Source organism: Quercus robur, chromosome 9 (assembly GCF_932294415.1).
Source record: "Quercus robur chromosome 9, dhQueRobu3.1, whole genome shotgun sequence".
NCBI classification, from domain to species: domain Eukaryota; kingdom Viridiplantae; phylum Streptophyta; class Magnoliopsida; order Fagales; family Fagaceae; genus Quercus; species Quercus robur.
The window spans coordinates 15,950,603-15,969,112 of NC_065542.1; the positions used below are offsets into that span (position 1 = coordinate 15,950,603).

Below are 18,510 nucleotides of genomic sequence, written 5' to 3' on the forward strand. Positions count from 1 at the left end.
GTCTAAGAGGAATATGAATAGACAATACTTAGTTATAACATTAAAATTAAAATAGATAAATATGTAAAGTTAAAACCGCCTAAGATGAATTTGTAAAGGCAATGTATTTATATATTTAATAATGTCAAAAAAATTAAAAGTACAAAATAATAATAATAATAATAATGTGGCAATAACGTGGAGGATGAGGTGGCTTTACAGGAGTGTAACAACAATATTAAAAACTCTAATCGAATGACCTTGGGTACACCAATTTCTCATCCTATAATCACAAAGGAAAGCTGCTACAATATTCAAAACTCCAATTGAATTACCTTCGGTATCAATCTATAATGACACAGATATTTGATACAGTTTTTAAAATTGAAATACATACACAGATTTTTCATCCCATTATCACAAAGGAGATCTGCTACAATATTGAAAACTCTAGTCGAATGACCTTGGGTATCAATCTACGCTGACACAAATATTTGGCATTGTAATAAATACATAGAAAATTGCTTCAGCTGCAACAATATAGACTTATTTTGCATAAACTACACGAATTAATCTAAGTCGCATCACAGCACTCAAAAGGTAGTAGGCAGTAACAAAATGTAAGAAGGGGAAAAAAAATCAAGCAATCAAGCAAAAGAATAGAGCACAAAACAAATTGGGATTTAGAGATACCTCAACTGAAGCATCCAAATTCTGTCAGTATTTATATATTGTGAGGAGAGAAGTAAGGAAGATAGAGAGGCTGCAGTTAGAAGGTGGGGAAGGGGAAGGAACATGTTTTGTGTAAGAAGTCTGCCATTAGAATGTGAGGAAGGGGAAGGAACATGTTTTGTGTGAGAAAAAAAAGGGAAAGAAATCCAAGAAGTTGTAACTGTGACTTTCAAAGGGTTTTCGATTGAGAAAGCTTGGGTTTGGGCTTTACGTTAGAATTAAATTTAGAAGAAGCGAGCTGGTCGAATTAAATTTAAAAGAAGTGGGCTTTATGGTGGAAATAGGCTAGAAATAATTTTAGTTTTATTAGTATTTTAAAATTGATAAAAACTATTTTAAATTGTAGGATAAATTTAGGAAAGAGGATGTGAATGATATAGCTACTAACGTGGGGAGAGGAGTAACGAAGATAGAGAGGCCGTTGTTAGAAGATGGGGAAGGGGAAGGAACACGTTTTGTGTACGAAGTTTGCCATTAGAATGTGAGGAAGGGGAAGTAACACAATTTGCGTGAGAAATCTGCTGTTAGAAGGTGGGGAAGGGGAAGGAACACGTTTTGCATGAGAAACAAAAGGGAAGGAAATCTAGGAAGTTGTAACCGTGATTTTCAAAGGGTTTTCAGTCGAGAAGGCTTAGGTTTGTGCTTTACGTTAGAATTAAATTTAGAAGAAGCGGGCTGGTGGAATTAAATTTAAAAGAAGTGGGTTTATGGTGGAGATAGACTAGAAATAATTTTAGTTTATAGGCTGGAAATAATTTTAGTTTTATTAATATTTTAAAATTGATAAAAACTATTTTAAAATTGTAGGATAAATTTAGAAAAGAGAATGGGAATGACATGGCTGCTGATGTGAGGAGAGGAGTAAAGAAGACAAAGAGGTTGCTGTTAGAAGGTGGGAAGGGGAAGGAACACGTTTTGCATAAGAAGTCTGCAGTTAGAATGTGAGGAAGGGGAAGTAAAATGGTTTGCATGAGAAATCTGCCGTTAGAAGGTGGTAAAGGGGAAGGAACATGTTTTACGTGAGAAAAAAAAGGGAAGGAAATCTAGGAAGTTGTAATCGTGACTTTCAAAGGGTTTTCGGTTGAGAATGCTAGGGTTTGAGCTTTACATTAGAATTAAATTTAGAAGAAGTGGGCCAGTGGAATTAAATTTAAAAGAAGTAGGCTTTATAGTGGAGATAGGCTAGAAATAATTTTAGTTTTATTAGTATTTTAAAATTGATAAAAAAAATATTATAAAATTGTAGGATAAATTTAGGAAAGAGGATGGGAATGACATGGTTACTAATGTGGCTCAGAGCGTAGCAACATTAAATGCTACACTTCAACTTTTAGTAATATATAGATATAGATTTTAAAATTGTAGGATGAATTTAGGAAAGAAGATGAGAATGACATGGTTATTAACGTGGCTCAATGTGAGCATAACAACATTAAATGCTACGCTTCAGTTTTTAGTAATATATAGATATAGATTATAACTTGGCTTGGATTTAGAGCCGTTGCCTCTCTTTGCCACTGTGCCACAGCCGCATATACTAAAGGAGAATCTCTCTGTTATGTGGCAAACTTATTGCCTTAGCTTTTACCTCTCATCCCTGCACTTAATTAGGACACAATCTCTTTCATTAAAAAATTTTAAAAAAAGGACAAAGCATTGAAACAGTGATATACGAGTAAGATTAAGTCTATTGTTACAAGATAAATCTATAAAGTTATAACCTGGGATGCATGGATGCGGCAAAATGGCTGCCGACCCGCATTCGACATGGCGACGCGCGAGCGATGCCGTTGCCCGCGCGTTGATGTCGCATCCATTTTTTTTTGTTTCCCGATACACGCCGACTTAGGCTGAATTGGTTCGTATCGAGTGAAACCACTGAAACATATCAATTCAGGCTGTACTGGCGCTGAACCGACCGATTCAGGCCAAAATTCCCAAAAAAAAGAAAAAAGAAAAAAAAAAAGGTACAAAATGCACCATTTGAACTTAATAACAAAACCCTAAACTATCTCAGTTCTCAAAACGCACCATTCTTCAATCTTTAGCTCTCTCTCACTCTCTATGCTCCATCTCCCCTCTCGGCTCTCTGCTCTCCGTCTCCCCTCTCTCACAGACGCACTCAGTCACTCCCTAAGATACATTCTCACTCTCCTATTCTTTGCATGACTCTCGGTCTCAAGCTCACCTCACCTCACCGACCCACTCTCAACTCAGGTATCAAACTAATTAAAACTTTCAATCTCAGTTTTTCAATCTCAAGCTCATTATACTCTCACATGCTCTGACTATTACTCATTGTGAATCTGTGATCTGATTTTTTTTTTTTTTAAATTAAAATTTTTTATATAAGTTGTAATGTTGTGACTTGGGTTTGATTTATTATTTAGTTAATAGTTATTATTTGTAGGTTAAATTGAATTTATTGAATTTGCAATAGATGAAGTTACTAGCACAGGAACTTCACCTTCATCTAATGAAGAAGTGCCAAATGATGAAGATTCTCTTTGGCAGTATGTGACTAAAGTAGAAAAACCACTTGGTTCTACTGTTAAATCAGGTGGAAACACACACTTTAAGTGCAACTATTATGGTGGAGTTTTTTTGGGATCCTATTATAGGGTTAAGGCTCATTTATTAAAAATTCCTAATAAAGGTATTAAAGCATGCCCTAAAGTGACACCGAGCCATAGGTTGGAGATGCAGTGAATGCATGATCAGATTGAGAATGATAAGTTAGAGAGAGAACAAAGAAGTCAAATTTCCTTACACCCACCTCCACCAAGCCGTGGACCTATACCTATTCCCTCATTTTGGAAACAGGAAGGGAGTGATAATACAAATCCGGTTGATGGTAAGAGGATGAAGGTGACTATGAATTCTCCTTTGGAGAGAGCATTCTAGAATAATGCTAGACATGAATTGAATAGTAGAATTGCTAGGATGTTTTACACCAGTGGACTTCCGTTTAACTTTGCAAGGAACCCATATTATCGTAGTTCCTATTCATATGCTGCTACCCATAGCATTTAGGTTTATGTTTCTCCTAGATACAATGCCTTGAGAACAACACTTTTACAAAGAGAAAGAACTCATGTTGAAAGACTTTTGAAACCAATTTAGGACTTTTAACTTGAAAATGGTGTAAGTATAGTTTCTAATGGATGGTCAGATCCACAAATGAGGCCTCTTATTAATATTATGGCTGTATTAGATGGGGGTCCAGTGTTTATAAAGGCAATTGATGGGTTAGGTGAGTTCAAAGACAAACATTATATTGCTGGGGTGTTGAAGGATGCTATAAAAGAGATTGGACATGAAAAAGTTGTCCAAGTCATCATTGATAATGCTAGTGTGATGAAGTCTACTAGAGCTCTTATTGAAAGTGAGTGTCCTAAAATATTTTGGACACTCTGTGTTGTCCACACTCTCAATCTAGCTTTGAAAAATATTTGTGCAGCAAAAAACACTGAAGAGAATGAAGTTTCATATGAGGAATGTAGTTGGATTACACGTATTGATGATGATGCATCCTTCATACGTGTTTTTATCGTGAACCATTCAATGAGGTTGGCAATGTTTAATGAATTTTGTCCACTAAAACTGCTTCAAGTTACTGATACTAGATTTGCTTCAGTTGTTGTAATGTTGAAAAGGTTGAAGTTGATAAAAAAGATGCTTTCAAGCTATGGCTATTAGTGACCAATGGGCTTCTTATAGGGAAGATGATGTTGGAAAAACTCAAAAGGTGAAAGATATGATTCTAAGTGATTGTTGGTGGGATACTGTTGATTATATCCTTGAATTCACAGCACCTATTTATGATATGCTACGAGTAGCCGACACAGATAAGCCTTGTCTTCATCTTGTGTATGAGATGTAGGATTCAATGATAGAGAAGGTGAATGCAGCAATATATCGGCAAGAAGGCTTGGAAGATGATGAGTATAGCTCATTTTGGGGTGTGGTGTATGATATACTCATTGATCGGTGAACTAAAAATTGTGCACCACTATATTGCTTGGCTCATTCCTTAAATCCTAAGTAAGTACATTTATTTCCTATTTTCCTTAGTTCCCCCTTTTAGTAAAACACACGTTTCATCTATATATATTTGTTTTTTAATCTTTAACTAAGTATTGCTCCATTGAATGGCTTTCGGAGAATCCAAAACGCATCTCTCCACATCGAGATCATAAAATTTCTATGGAAAGGAGTAAGTGTTTGGATTGATACTTTGAAGATGAGAATGACTTAAGGGTGGTGAAAGTTGAGTTTGCTGCATTTTCAGGAGAAAGGTTTCCTTCACCAGATGCCTTGACAAATAGGTGGGTCTTACAACCTTTGGTTTGGTGGCAATACCATGGCTCCTCATTTCCAACTCTTCAAACCCTTGGACAACCTTGTTCATCCTTATGTGCTAAGAGGAATTGGAGCACATACAAATTCATTCATTCTTTAAAAAGAAACAAAATGGCTCCTGCACGCGCTGAGGATTTGGTATATGTGCATTCTAATCTTTGACTCTTATTAAGGCGCAATGAGGAGTATGTAAATACAGCAACAAAGATGTGGGATATTGTAGGAGATTCTTGGAATGAGAGCGACATACATGGAGGAGCTGGAATTCTTGAGAATGCTGCCTTCACACTTGATGAACTAGAGTTGGAGGCCATGGTTATTGGGAATGTTAGCACTAGTGTTACTACTAGTGAAAGTGAAGTTCGAAGTGAAGCTATTAATCTTGAAGATGATGATGGTTGTATTTGATTGTCTTGTTGATTATCTTTTATTTTGTTTTAGTTTCAAACTTGTGAGTTGTATTCTAATTTTTGAACATCATGGAATGTTTTAATTTCAAACTTGTGGGTTGTATTTAATTTATGAACATCATGTTTTAGTTATCATCTACTATTGCTCTTAAATTTGGTATATGTTTATATAATGTGAAGAAATTATGCTTAGCAATATATTAAAAATATAAATAAAAATATTTTTAGAAATTTTTTAATCGTCACACCCCGCCGCACCCGCACCCACACCCTACTTTTTCAAAAATTGCTGAGTCCCGGACTCGCACCCGCACCTGCACCCAAATCTGAAAATGCACTCGTGCTTCATAGGTTATAACATTATGTCTATAGTTCTAAAACCATATCAAAATACTTATAGGAAGTAAAACCTCTTGCAAGTTCATGAGGACAAATACTAATTTATTTGCAGAAACTTCTTTTAAATGATATAGTTTGCAAAATATCTTTCACCTAGGATAGATGCTGATGAAGTTGTAAAAATATATATAATATGTGGATACTAATTGTTATAAGCAAAAAAGTAGATTTAGAACATAGTTAGTAATACACAAGATAGGATAAATATGATTTAGGTACAGATATGTTATATCTATAAAATATTCAAGTGAACATTTCGGAAACTAAAAAAAATATGCTATAAAATATGTTATTTCTTTTATTATATTTCAATTTATAGTAGCATAGCTTGTATTATTTTTGAATAATTTCAGAGATATCATAAAAACCAACTAATTAAGTATTCAATATATTTAGCTTTATTTTTCCCCAATTTTCGCTATGTTTTCAAGCAAAATAACAAGAAATGAATAAGGAGAAGATGTCTATTATACATATTCCTTCATTCACATAGAGAGAGAGAGAGAGAGAGAGAGAGGGAAATACCAACTAGACCCTTTAATTTGTCTTTATCTTCCTCTCTTTCTTTTAATTTGTCTTTATTATTATTTGGTTTGTTTGTACAAACACCATGGACTAGATGGTTTGTATACACTAAAGATTTAGGGTTTTTTTTTTTTTTTTAATAGAGAAGATATGAGTTTTTTTTTTTTTTTTTTTGAGGGAAAGGTAAGTCAACTTCATTAAGACAAATCAAATTGAAATACATCAACCAAGTCTTGTGGTAGTTTTTCTAACCACACATCTGTATCAGCAGCTAAAACTGCTCTCTTTGCAAGAGAGTAGGCTAATCTATTGCCCCCCCCCCCCCCCCTCTATGTGTATGATTGAAAATACAACTTTGCATGCCAGCAACTAATCTTTGGATATCACTTATAATGTGGCCCATCTGAGTTCTGTTGGGCTTTGGGTTATTGAGTGCCTGAATGACTTTCACGGAGTCCCCTTCCACCTCGGCCTTGAAGATGCTGATAGAGAAGATATGATTATATAGCATCTGTTCTATAATGATTGCTTTACCATAAGAATAAATTAATACAGAAAGGGCAGTATCATATATGGTTATGGATCATGTTAGTCATTAAACTAGACTCAGTTCATTTTACATCTAAAACATGCTAAAGTGGCTTTTTGTTTAAGAGATTATTATTATTATTATTTTAAGATTTAGCAGACACAATTTTCAAATGAACAGACATCAGATTGAGAGATATTGCTAGGAAATATTACTTTTTAAAGAAATCATACGTTGATACATAATTTTCAACTGGGAAAAAAATTGTCTATATTAACACCTTGACTTTTTAAGTTAATACTTAAGTTTGTTGTTGTTTTCATGTTTTGTCAATCAGATAAACTCAAAGAATTTATAATAATGCCTGAATATGATTGTGTGAAACTTTTTTTTTTTTTTTGCGACAATTACATCATAAGATGGAAGATTTAAATTTTGAATGTCTTTTTTTTTTTTTTTAAAATACTAGGAAATGTTAACCAGTTGAATTACAAAACTTTTGGATTATGAAACATTTTATTAACAACTTTTTTTAAAAAAATCAATTATATTATATAAAATATCTTTTTTAGTTACATCATGATTTTGTATTAATTCGTGCATCGGACAGATATATTATTAATTTAAATAGAAAAGAACTCCCTTCGTTGATGGTGACCATTCTGGTTAGAGTCTTGTTGTTTTGCTTTTGGATAATTGCGGTCTTGAGTTAGTATTAGACTAATAGTTATTTTATTTTTAGAGAGTAACCAAGTGGATCTTATTAACTTGAAAGGTGGGCTAACTTGAAAGGAAAAACGGGCCTGCATTTGATTGGTTTTTATTTTTTTTTTTATGGGTTTTCCACCAGGTTATTAATTAACACACATATCCCGGCCCAATGTAATGATTTGGTAGCTAATTACAAACCCAGCCCAACCATGTTCTAGCCTGACAAATTGTAATATCTGAGTCATTAACATGGCCGAGGAGAAACCCAATGTTTGAAAATGGGAAGGGCTTTAATAAGAAGGGAGCTTGTTTGAGAATTCATTAATGCTGTGTTATGTCCCAGTTCTGAACTTGTTCAAACAAGTTCCCTTTCATATAGGACGCATATGTATGTCTACATATTGGAAATTGAAAATTAGTGAAATGAAATGGAAGAAGTCATGTAATACTTGATTTAACTAAAAGATAGTTTCCAAAATAGAGTAATTAAAAAGAGATGTATCAAAGCATTCACAATCCAAAACAACTATTCAGCAATTCAATAATCCAAAATGATTAATGTAAATTTCTACAAATCACCATTTAATTTCACCTATTTTCCTTCTTGAATAAAAGAAAGATAATGTAACTTTTCATCATCTCACTCTTGACTTTGTTATCAATCCTAACAAACGCAGGATAGAAAATTAATATCTTCTTTGTTCTCTTATTTTTCTATCATTCCTAATTATTTCCATCATCCATACCAAACAAACCCTTAGCTAGCCTCATAACAATAATTGACTATCCCATTGTAAGAAAAAATAATTGTTGGTCGATCTGGTGCTGTCACACTCCAATATGTAATAATTAATACAACACAAGAAATGATGCAGAACTTCTTAATTAAAAGGTAATAGCAAAAATACAATAGCACACAAGAAATGGTACACAAAAACCATCTTAATAACTAATATTACACAAGAAATGGTACACAACTATTTTCTTCTTTTAGGAATAAGCTGCAGAGGTTGCTTCTTCTTCAATGCTATGGCAAAATGATCATTCATGTCTAGCTCAGTTGATTTCATACTGCCTGGAAGAAACCAGTCAAATGAGTGGACCAATGATGCCAAAATAAGTGGGACTTGCCAGTAGCCAAAGGTTGTCCAGGGCAACCTCTCCTTCCTGCTCCAAAAGGTGTATAGTCAAAATTAGTTCCCTTAAAATCCAAAGATGAATCAAGAAACCGCTCGGGTTTGAAGCTCAATGGATCATTGAAAACCGTAGGATCTCGACCTATTGCCCAAATGTTAACTGAAATAAAGGAGTCTTTAGGAATTGTATAGCCCATTACTTCGCATGTTTGTAAGGCACGATGAAGAATGAGTAGTGGTCCTGGGGGGTATAATCTCAATGTCTCTTTGACACAAGCTTCTAGGTAAGGAAGGTGACTCAAATGGGATTCTTTCACAATATTTGTGCCAATTTCACTTTCAATTTCTTCACGAAGTTTATGCAGGACATCTTGGTTTCTCATCAATTCTGCCATTGCCCATTCAGTTACCATGCTACTAGAATCAGTGCCAGCAATAAGCCTATACATGGAGAGAAACAATAATTTTTATCACATAAAAGCTATGGAAATATATATGTGGTACTTTCTAAATCATATACAAAGCAAACTTGGTATTTTGTGTGTGTGTAGAAAGAGAGAGAGAGAGAGAGAGAGAGAGAGTGTACCAAAATTAGTTGACTGATTTGATCATTTGTAAAGCCGTCTTTAATCATGGCATCTAAGAAATCTCTTTGACTTAAAATTGTACTCTCTTGTTTTCGTCTTTCTATGATAATATCCTCCCAAATAGAAATAAAATTTTGAACTATTTTGTCACATTTATTTTGTATACCTTGAATATCCAATGCTTTTATTATAGGATAGAAAGACGATAAATCTGGGATCATTCCCAACTCTACTACCTCAACTATAAGTTCCCTTAACTCTTGACCAATACCTTTACCCTCAAAGTCCATGAAGTCCACTGAAAATATTGCATTAGTCAAGATATTAGTATAAGTAACATAGATCGCCTCTCCAAGATTCACTACCTCACCTTCCTTTGAACCCAAGAAATCTACCAACTCCCTAACCTTCATCTCTCTTATATGATTTTGTGATTCCAATACTTTGGCTGAAAAAAGGTCAGCTTTACAAATAGCCCTTAGGGACCTCCAATAATCGTTGCACTCAGGGGCTGCTGCAAGTGAGAAGTTGTTGAGTTTTGGGTTTATGAGTGGAATAGCGTTTGCTATGAACCTGCCTGACAATTCTCTGTCATAGGTCTTAAGAACTTCTCTTGCTGCTTCAGGCGATGATGCAATGATGCTAATTTGGGTGCCAAGCCTTAGAGACATTAGAGGACCATGGACTTTAGCTAAGTTGGCTAGTATGGAATGGAGCTGCCTTCCCATTTGGAAAAAGTTCCCTACAATAGGCCACGCAAATGGACCTGGTGGGAGTGGAGGGTTTTTAGATAATATGTGCTTGAAGTAAAGATAGAAGAGTGGTATTAGAGCATTTGCAGCAGTGTAGTTATATTGCTATATTGCTATAATATAGCTACACTGCTGCTAAAATGTTGCTCCAGCAGTGGAGATAAATCTAAAAATTTTAGCTCCATTGCTACAGTGCACATCTAAAAATAGATGTGTATTGTTCATGAGGAGCAAAGAAAAAAAAAAAAAAAAATTTTAATCATCGGTGAGATTAAAATAATAACTCTCATTCTCTCTCTCTCTCTCTCTTTCTCTCTCTCATTCACTTTCTCTCTTTCTCATCTCTGAACATTACTCTCTCTCACTTCGGTCTCACTCTGCCCTCCCACTCTCTCACTCCAGTCTCACTTCGACCTCTCACTCTCTCAACTCCAGTTTGTCGCCGATCCACCCCTTCTGCCGACCCAGCTCGCCGACGTGATCGGAGTGCTTTCTCGTGGTAGGTTTCTCTCAACTCCGGTCTCCCAAGCTACCGATCCACCCCTTCTGCCAACTTAGCTCGCCGATGTGATCGGAGTGCTTACTTGTGGTTTTTTTTTTTCCTGCTGTGGATTGGTGGTGGTGGTGGTGGTGGTGGTGTTGGTGGTTGTGGCAGTGGCTGATGGTAGAAGTGGTTATTGTTGGTTTTTTTGGGTAGTGGGATTTATTATTTTATTGTAGTGGTTATAATATTTAATTGTGGTGTTTATATTATTTTATTGTATTGAAAGCTAAAATAGATCCACTACTGTAGCATATATATAGGTAAAATAGATAAAGTGACTTTTTGTGTAACTAAATGACTAAAATTTTGTCTCCACTGCTGTGAATGCTCTTAGAAGCAGGAGACTGAAGAAGATCAGGTCAGTCTCACTCACTATTGCCTTTAGATCCATAGTTTTGTTGAGACCTGCACTAAAGCTGTATTGTACTTGTGAACTTGTGTTATAACCCTAATTTATAGAGTGAGAAAATCATGTTTAAGGGTTTGATTTACGCTCTGTTTGTTTCAACATTAATGTTTTCTGAAAAATGGTTCATTTTCCAAAGAGCATTTTCTAGAAAATTATCTTATTTTCCAGTGTTTGGTAACGTCCTTGAAAATGCGCTTGAGAATGTTTTCTGGTGTTTGGTATGTAATTTTTTTAAAATATTTCTTGTATAATTTAAAACATGTTTATTATGTAAACTAACTAATATAATCATTATAAATAAAAAACCAAGAATGAATTTGGTTTTCATGCTAATTAATCTAAAATTTTGACAATAGATACAATCAAAATTAATTAGTTGTCAAATTTTCATGATCTCTACCACTCATCTTGCTCATATATATAGACAATAACGTACGTACGTACACACACACACACACACACACACACATATCAACCATTTGTCTACTATGGTCAACCACAAGTTTTCAATATTACTCTAAATTATGTATTTACATAATGTACTGCATAATATGTCATCACTACATAGGATCTGCCAACAAAAAATGTATTTGCCAACAAAGGCAATTCTCCTAAACAATTATCATTCATTATATAACAATATTATTAGTCCACGGTAAAGATTGTCCCATGTAAAAGCAATTTAGAGCAATATAGGTACTATGTTTAAAATTTTCATCTTTTACTTCTTTCATTCTTTCTTCTTTTTCTTCTATTATTTTTTATTTTTTTTTATTTTTTTGCACTTTATGTACGAAAAAGAAGTAACTTCTTCCTGGAATCCATCAAATTGAAAATTTCTTAGAGAAAAAAGAAAATTAAGCTTGAAATTCAAAGCAAAGAATTGGGATTTTGGTAAAGAGGAATGAAATGATTACTGTACGGCACCGAGATTCCAAAGCCCATACTGGCCTTGGGCCCCGACCCATCTAGGCCCCGGGCCCAAGCCCATACCAACTTTGGGCGCAGGTCCAACAGAAAGGTCCAGTTACCTTATGCCGTTCTTGAAACTGCCTTAGAGTAAAAACAAGTTTTGGGTATTGAGTTCATAGAGTTGACCGGTTAAGCTTTCCCGGTCGAGCGTATGAGTCATGCCCGGGAAAATCATGATATGCACGGGAAATTGAGTTGCCGAACATAATCGGTCAAAATGGAACCAAGTTCCAAGGTCATAAATGCTGCACCGCCCTTTCACCTAAACACCCACTTTAACCAGATAATACTGGACCTTCAGTAGCACTAACGGTGACTGTAATCATGATCTCCCCACTAACCTTGGCTATAAATAGAAGAAAGTTGGGAGAAGAAGGGGTTCAGAAAATTTGAGAGAAAACAGTCAAGTGAAGTGAATATCAATTGGGCGTTGCTTTGAGTCTCTCTGCCGAGAACGACCCATAGTAGGAAATCCTCTAACTCACTACAAATAAATTGTGAGCCCAAGTGAACTAAGGCCCAGAAGGCTTATACTTGGTTCTTACAATTACCGTTGAAAATTTTTCTCCTTTGCAAGTCGGAGCTATTGATCGATTAGTGAAGTAAAGAAAAATCTAATCAAAGAATTGTATTACAGAGGGGAAGAGAAACATGGAGAAAAGAGAGAACAGAGACAGTTAAAGAGAGAGATCTATGGGAAGAGGAGAGACCAGAGTTAGTGACGTTGAGGGTGTGAGTAGAGAAAAAGCAAAGGGAAGAGAAAAAAAGTGAGAAAACTTACCATGAGAGAGAGAAGGCGCCAAAAAATTATATTTCCCACGACTATAGATAAAGATAATATTTATAAAAGATGCAACGCATGAGAGAAAGATTGTTTTCCAATTTTTTTTTTTGGAAAACAGCTTATAGAAAATAAGCCTTATTTTTATTAGAGTTTTCCATTGACCAAAGATAGTTTTCCATTGACCAGGTTTTTTTTGTGCTACCAAACACTGAAAAATGTGGAAAACTATCTTTACAGAAAGTTTTCCAGTGAAACAAACAGAGCGTTATTCTGAACCCACATGATAATTACATATGTTGTAAATAAAGATTCGTTTGTTTTCTGGACCCGAAGAAAAGTTTCCAAGACTAATTTGTATTATATAATTGTTAGTGATTTAGTTGGGATTTTTTTTTTAATAAAAAAAATATCTGTTTGGTTTAGTGGATCCTGATTTCTGAGTGTGTGACCCTCATTATCTAACTAGTTTGTTTCGCCATGCCAGACTTCAATCATAATGTTGATTAGTTTAAAATTAAACAAACAAACAAAAATTCATAATGGTGATTGAGTAACCACCAATGGACCCCATAGCACTGATATTGCGGGTTTTCCATGTCGAAATATAGCCTTATACATGATTGTCAGTTCATTTGCTTTAACGTACACGTTGAAGTCGAAAAGTTATTGATTTTGTCGTTTATACTTTTCACATTTGTATTCTATTTAAGTAATACCTAGAAGAAGTGATTGATATGATATTAATTTTTAATCCCAAACCTACCAGCCTTCTGGTTTAAGTAGGTGCTCGGCTAGACTTGATAAACGGGTCGGCTCGAGCTAGGTTGAGTTGGGGGTGTTTGGGTTCGGGTAAAATACTGTTTGGGTTAAAAATGAGTTGTTTTTAGACAGGCTGCAAGAAAGTAGAATCTATTGGATTACAAGTTAGATAAATCGGGTTACATATTGTCTAAACTCTAAACTCCACAATGCAAATGATTTCTATTTTCATCAATGCTATATGAACGAACCAAACTTTGGCAAATTAATAAGTCGACAAACGTTTCTAATTTGTTTTTTTTTTAATAAAAAAGAAAAGAAAAGATAAAAAGAAGAAGAAGACATTTTGTTGCTCTAAACTCTGAAGAAACTGGTAGATTGGTAGTGCTCTTTTCAGAGTTCAAAAATACAGATTATTATTATTTAAAGAATATTTTTTGAGCGTCTTTACAATATGCTTTATTTTTATTTATAATGACCATGGCTCAAGCCTCAAGCACAGCAAACTACCTCCCCTCTACGGATATTAATAATTTTACATATATGTTATATTAAACTCGGTAAAATTTGCTAAATAGATTGATTTTAGAAAGTTTTTCCGTGAATGGTATGCGTGTCAAACTAATTAGTAAGTTGGATTGTTTTTTTTTTTTTTTAAGTGGAACTCGAGTTCCAAGATTTTTTGCAGGAACTCGAGTTTCCAAGACTCGAGTTCCAACTCTTTTTTTTTTGGGTTCATGTTAGAGAGGGAATTTGGTTGGAACTTGAGTTTGTTAAACTTGAGTTTCAAAAACAGTCCAACTTTCTAATTAGTTTGATGCGCATACCATTTACAGAAAAACTTTCTAAAATCAGTCTATTTAGCTAATTTTGCCTATTAAACTCTCAATTATTTGGGTATTCTTAAGGTGTTATTTCTTCAGCATTACTCATCGTCCAGATTTCAAGACTATTTCTCCTATTGCATTCCCTTCTTCAGTTCTTCTTTTATTTATTTATTTACGTGGAAGTGGGAAGGAAATGAAGAAACAGTACTGAACCCAAAGTGTCACCACTTCTGTAGGGCTCTCTATGGCATCAACAGCACTATTATGTCAAAAGACTCAAAACTGGACAAAGGATTGCTGTGTTTTTTTTTTTTTAAATGGCAATGATCACTACATGGCTCAACTTTGCGGCTTGCATTTCACTCCCAGTATTTCTTTAGCTACAAAGCTAAGAATATTTTTTTCAGTGCCTTCATCATGGTGCTTTATTTATTATTAGTTCTGTTGAAATATAAATAGATACAGGATGGATTGGGATTCACAATTTAAATTTTTCAAGAGATTCTAATCAAGAAATTATTCACTCCTTTTGTTGATCTATATATGTAATCCTCTTAACTAGTACAAATAAATTATTCTGGCTGGATCTAGTGCAAAGTAAGAAGAAATCAAGGTTTGCATGACTTGTCAGAATTCCAGGGAATTATCTATGTCTCAATTTTAAGTTAAGGAGAAAAGAATCAATGACATATTTTTGTGTGTGGAAAATTGGGGAGTGTCAAGATTTGAATCTAAATATCTCTGTTTAAAACACTAAAAAATGTCAACCAATTAAGTTATATGACTCTTGTGGATCAATGACTTTCAACAATAATGCCAAAATAAATGGAACTTGCTTAATAGCCAAAGGTTGTCCAGGGCAAATTTTCCTTCCTGCTCCAAAAGGCATATAGTCAAAATTATTTCCCTTAATATCCAAGCATGAGTCAAGCAACTGCTCAGGATTGAAGCTCAATGGATCATTCCAAATCATAGGATTTCGATCAATTGCCATACGTTAACCAAAACTTGAAAGTTTTTAGGCACCGTATAGCCCATCACCTGCAATGTTTGTTAAGGCACGGTGAGGAAGGAGTAGTGGTCCTAGAGGGTGCAATCTAAGCGTCTCTTTGACACAAGCTTCTAGGTAAGGTAAATGGGCTAAATGAGATTCTTTCACAATGTTTGTACCAATTCCACATTCAATTACAATGCTAGTAGAGTTAGTACCAGCCATAAGTAGCTCCTATACATGGGGACATTTGCATGTGTGCCCATCTTTAGTCAAAGTATCCAAAACATCTCTATAACCTAAAATAGCACTTCTCTTGTTTTCGTCTTTTTCTGATAATATCCTCCCAAATGGTAATAAATTTTCCAATTAGTTTACCACGTTTCTTTTGTATACCTTGAAAATCCAATGCACCCAATATAGGATACAAATTTGATAAATCAGGAGTAATCATCAACTCTGCCATTTCACCTATAAATTTCCTTAACTCTTTGCCCATTCCTTTACCTTCAAAGTCCAAAAAGTCCATTGAAAATATCGCATTACTCAATATATTAGTAACAGTAATATAGACTGTCCCTCCAAGATTCACTACCTCAGCTCACCTTCCTTAGAACCCAGAAAACCCACCAACTCCCTCACCTTCTTCTCTCTAATGTGTTTTTGAGATTCCAATACTTCGGCTGAAAAAAGGTCAGCTTTACAGATAGTCCTTAAGGACCTCCAACAATCGTTACTAGAAGTGGTGAGAGTGGTGGATTTTTAGACAATTTGTGCTTGTAATAATAAAGATAAGAGAGAGTTACTAGAAGGAGAAGGAGACTGAAGAAAAAAAGGTACTCAGTCTCCCTCGCTATTGTCTTTTGATCCACAGTTTTGGTGAGAAACTAAAGCTGTATACGGTAATTGTGAACTTGTTATCGCTCAAATATATAGGTGAGAAAAATCATTTTTATTAGGGTTTATTTATAAGTGAGAAAATCTATTTGAGATTTTGAGTTTGCTAGTTGTTGCTCCACATCCACTCGTTTTAGATGAAGATACTGAATTATTTACTGCATAGTGACTATCGGCCAGAGTAAATATATGTTTGAAGGATCCCTCTCATATATGAACTGATTATTGTCAGAAATGAATAGCTGTCATGTTTACTTTTGTGGATCATGAACCTGATCTTGGGGCCCTGAAAAAAGTTTCAAAGACTAATTTATATTAGTTAGTATCTAATGACTAATGTCGATTAGTTTTAAGTGTAAACAACAACAAAATTAAAAAAATCATCATAATGTTGATTGAGTAACAACCCATGGAGTATGGACCCCAATGCATTATTGTGGTATTTCCATATTGAAATATAAAGGAACTTACACGTGATTATCAATTCAATTTCTTTAACATGTTGAAGTCGACGTTGGTTAAATAAAGATAATATGATTAGTATATGATCATGGGGCCCGGAGAAAATTTAAGTTTCTTTAATTTATATCATAAAATTGTGGAGTAGTTGGTGTGTACATAAAGGTTTGTTTAATCAAGCTAATCATGCTTATCTAATTTCTTTTATTTTAGCACAAGGGTGGAGTCCAAGTCGCGGGCACCATTATGTGTTGGTGGTACCCACAGGCGATGTATCTGTGGGGTGTGGTCGGCTGTGATAACACACGTGAGCCACCCTTTTTTCATTCTCAAAAAAAAAATTTCTTTTATTTTAATAATTTGATAGTTACAATACGGAATGAGGAATTTTTGAAAATTTAAACTCTAGGGATCTGTTCGGGAACAAATTGTCTGGCTTTTGGTTAAAAATTGATTGTTAAAAGTGTGCTAAAATTTACTTGTACTTTAAAAAAATTGAAAATGTGAGAAAATGTGGGAAAATTTGAAGTTTTAAAAAACTGTACATAAAAGGTAAAAACTTTTATTTATTTGTTTTGAATTTCTTTTCCCTCTCTATCTTCTTTGTAGGTTAGTTTGTATTCAAATCGTTTATTATTTGATTTATTTTTTATTATTATTATAATTTTGCTAAGTTATTATTATTGTGGGGCTAGTGAATTCGCGGCCCAGGCCCGTTCTGCATGGGAGCCCAGGGGCTACGGCCCATGCCGAGGAAGAGCCATTGCCGAGGACAACCCCCTGCTCAGCACCTCACGAAATGCCTGAGAAAGGGGGGAAACTGAGTTCAGGGGCAGGGTAAGGAAAAAAACTACCAACATCATAATATCAAGCCCTGTATCTGACAAGTCCATACTCTAAAACCATACCCTGTAACTTTCCCAGCGACCCCAAACCATACTGGAGTATGGGTTGACAGGACAGGTCTGCACCCCGAAAAAAGGGTGAGACTTACACGTGAACTTGAGGTAAGAGAAGAAACGCGGATATAAAAGAAAGAACTCCCCAGAAAGTAAGAGGGACTCTCTCTCCCCCAGGTAAAAAAGGGGAGAAAGGGAATAATACAAGGATTTTTGGACTGCGTCCGAGGACAAAGGTCCTACAATCCGTTCCAATGGAGGGCTTAGCTAGTCAAGCCAGGCCCGCCTGTACAAGAATTTTCATGGACGCCACGATCAAACCGTCCACCTGTGCCCAATGTCATGCCATTCGAGCCCACTCTCTACAAATCATATTGTTGGGGTCCATTGTATACGAGCCCAATGTTACTCTTGGGCCGTTAAACAAATCGTGTCCCTACAATTGGCGCCGTCTGTGGGGATGGCTTGCGCGTTGGCTCAGGCGGCGGTGGAGTTAAGCTTTTGTCGAGCGGGGGTCTATGAGGATGCCTTTATGACCGGCGACACATTGTTGTTGATCCAACATAAGTTCCCACTAGGGGCTACGCCTCGTAGTGTCAATGGCATGGGCAAGTCTAGGGGCTTCAAACATCAATCTAGCTTCCCCCACCTTGTTCGAGGAGCTAACTTTCGGAAAATAAATAAATAAAGAAAAATACAAGTTTTGGACAGAACCAAGGCCTTGTATGGTCCTCGGACTCAAGCCTCTGGGGAAACCAACTACTTACAAGAAAAATACAAGTTTTGGAGAGAACCAAGGCCTTGTATGGTCTTCGGACTCAAGCCTTTGGGGAAACCAACTACTTAC

At 35.3% G+C, this 18,510-nt stretch overlaps 1 protein-coding gene across 1 annotated transcript; it reads right to left on the reverse strand.

Annotated features, from left to right (window-relative positions):
* Positions 1–8,713: 8,713 nt before the first annotated feature.
* LOC126700772 (probable (S)-N-methylcoclaurine 3'-hydroxylase isozyme 2) lies at positions 8,714–10,041 on the reverse strand. Its single transcript, XM_050398960.1, has 2 exons — positions 9,575–10,041; positions 8,714–9,224 (listed from the first exon to the last, which is right to left on the reverse strand). Exons 1-2 carry the CDS (start codon positions 10,039–10,041, stop codon positions 8,714–8,716), a joined length of 978 nt encoding a protein of 325 aa, XP_050254917.1.
* Positions 10,042–18,510: the final 8,469 nt, after the last annotated feature.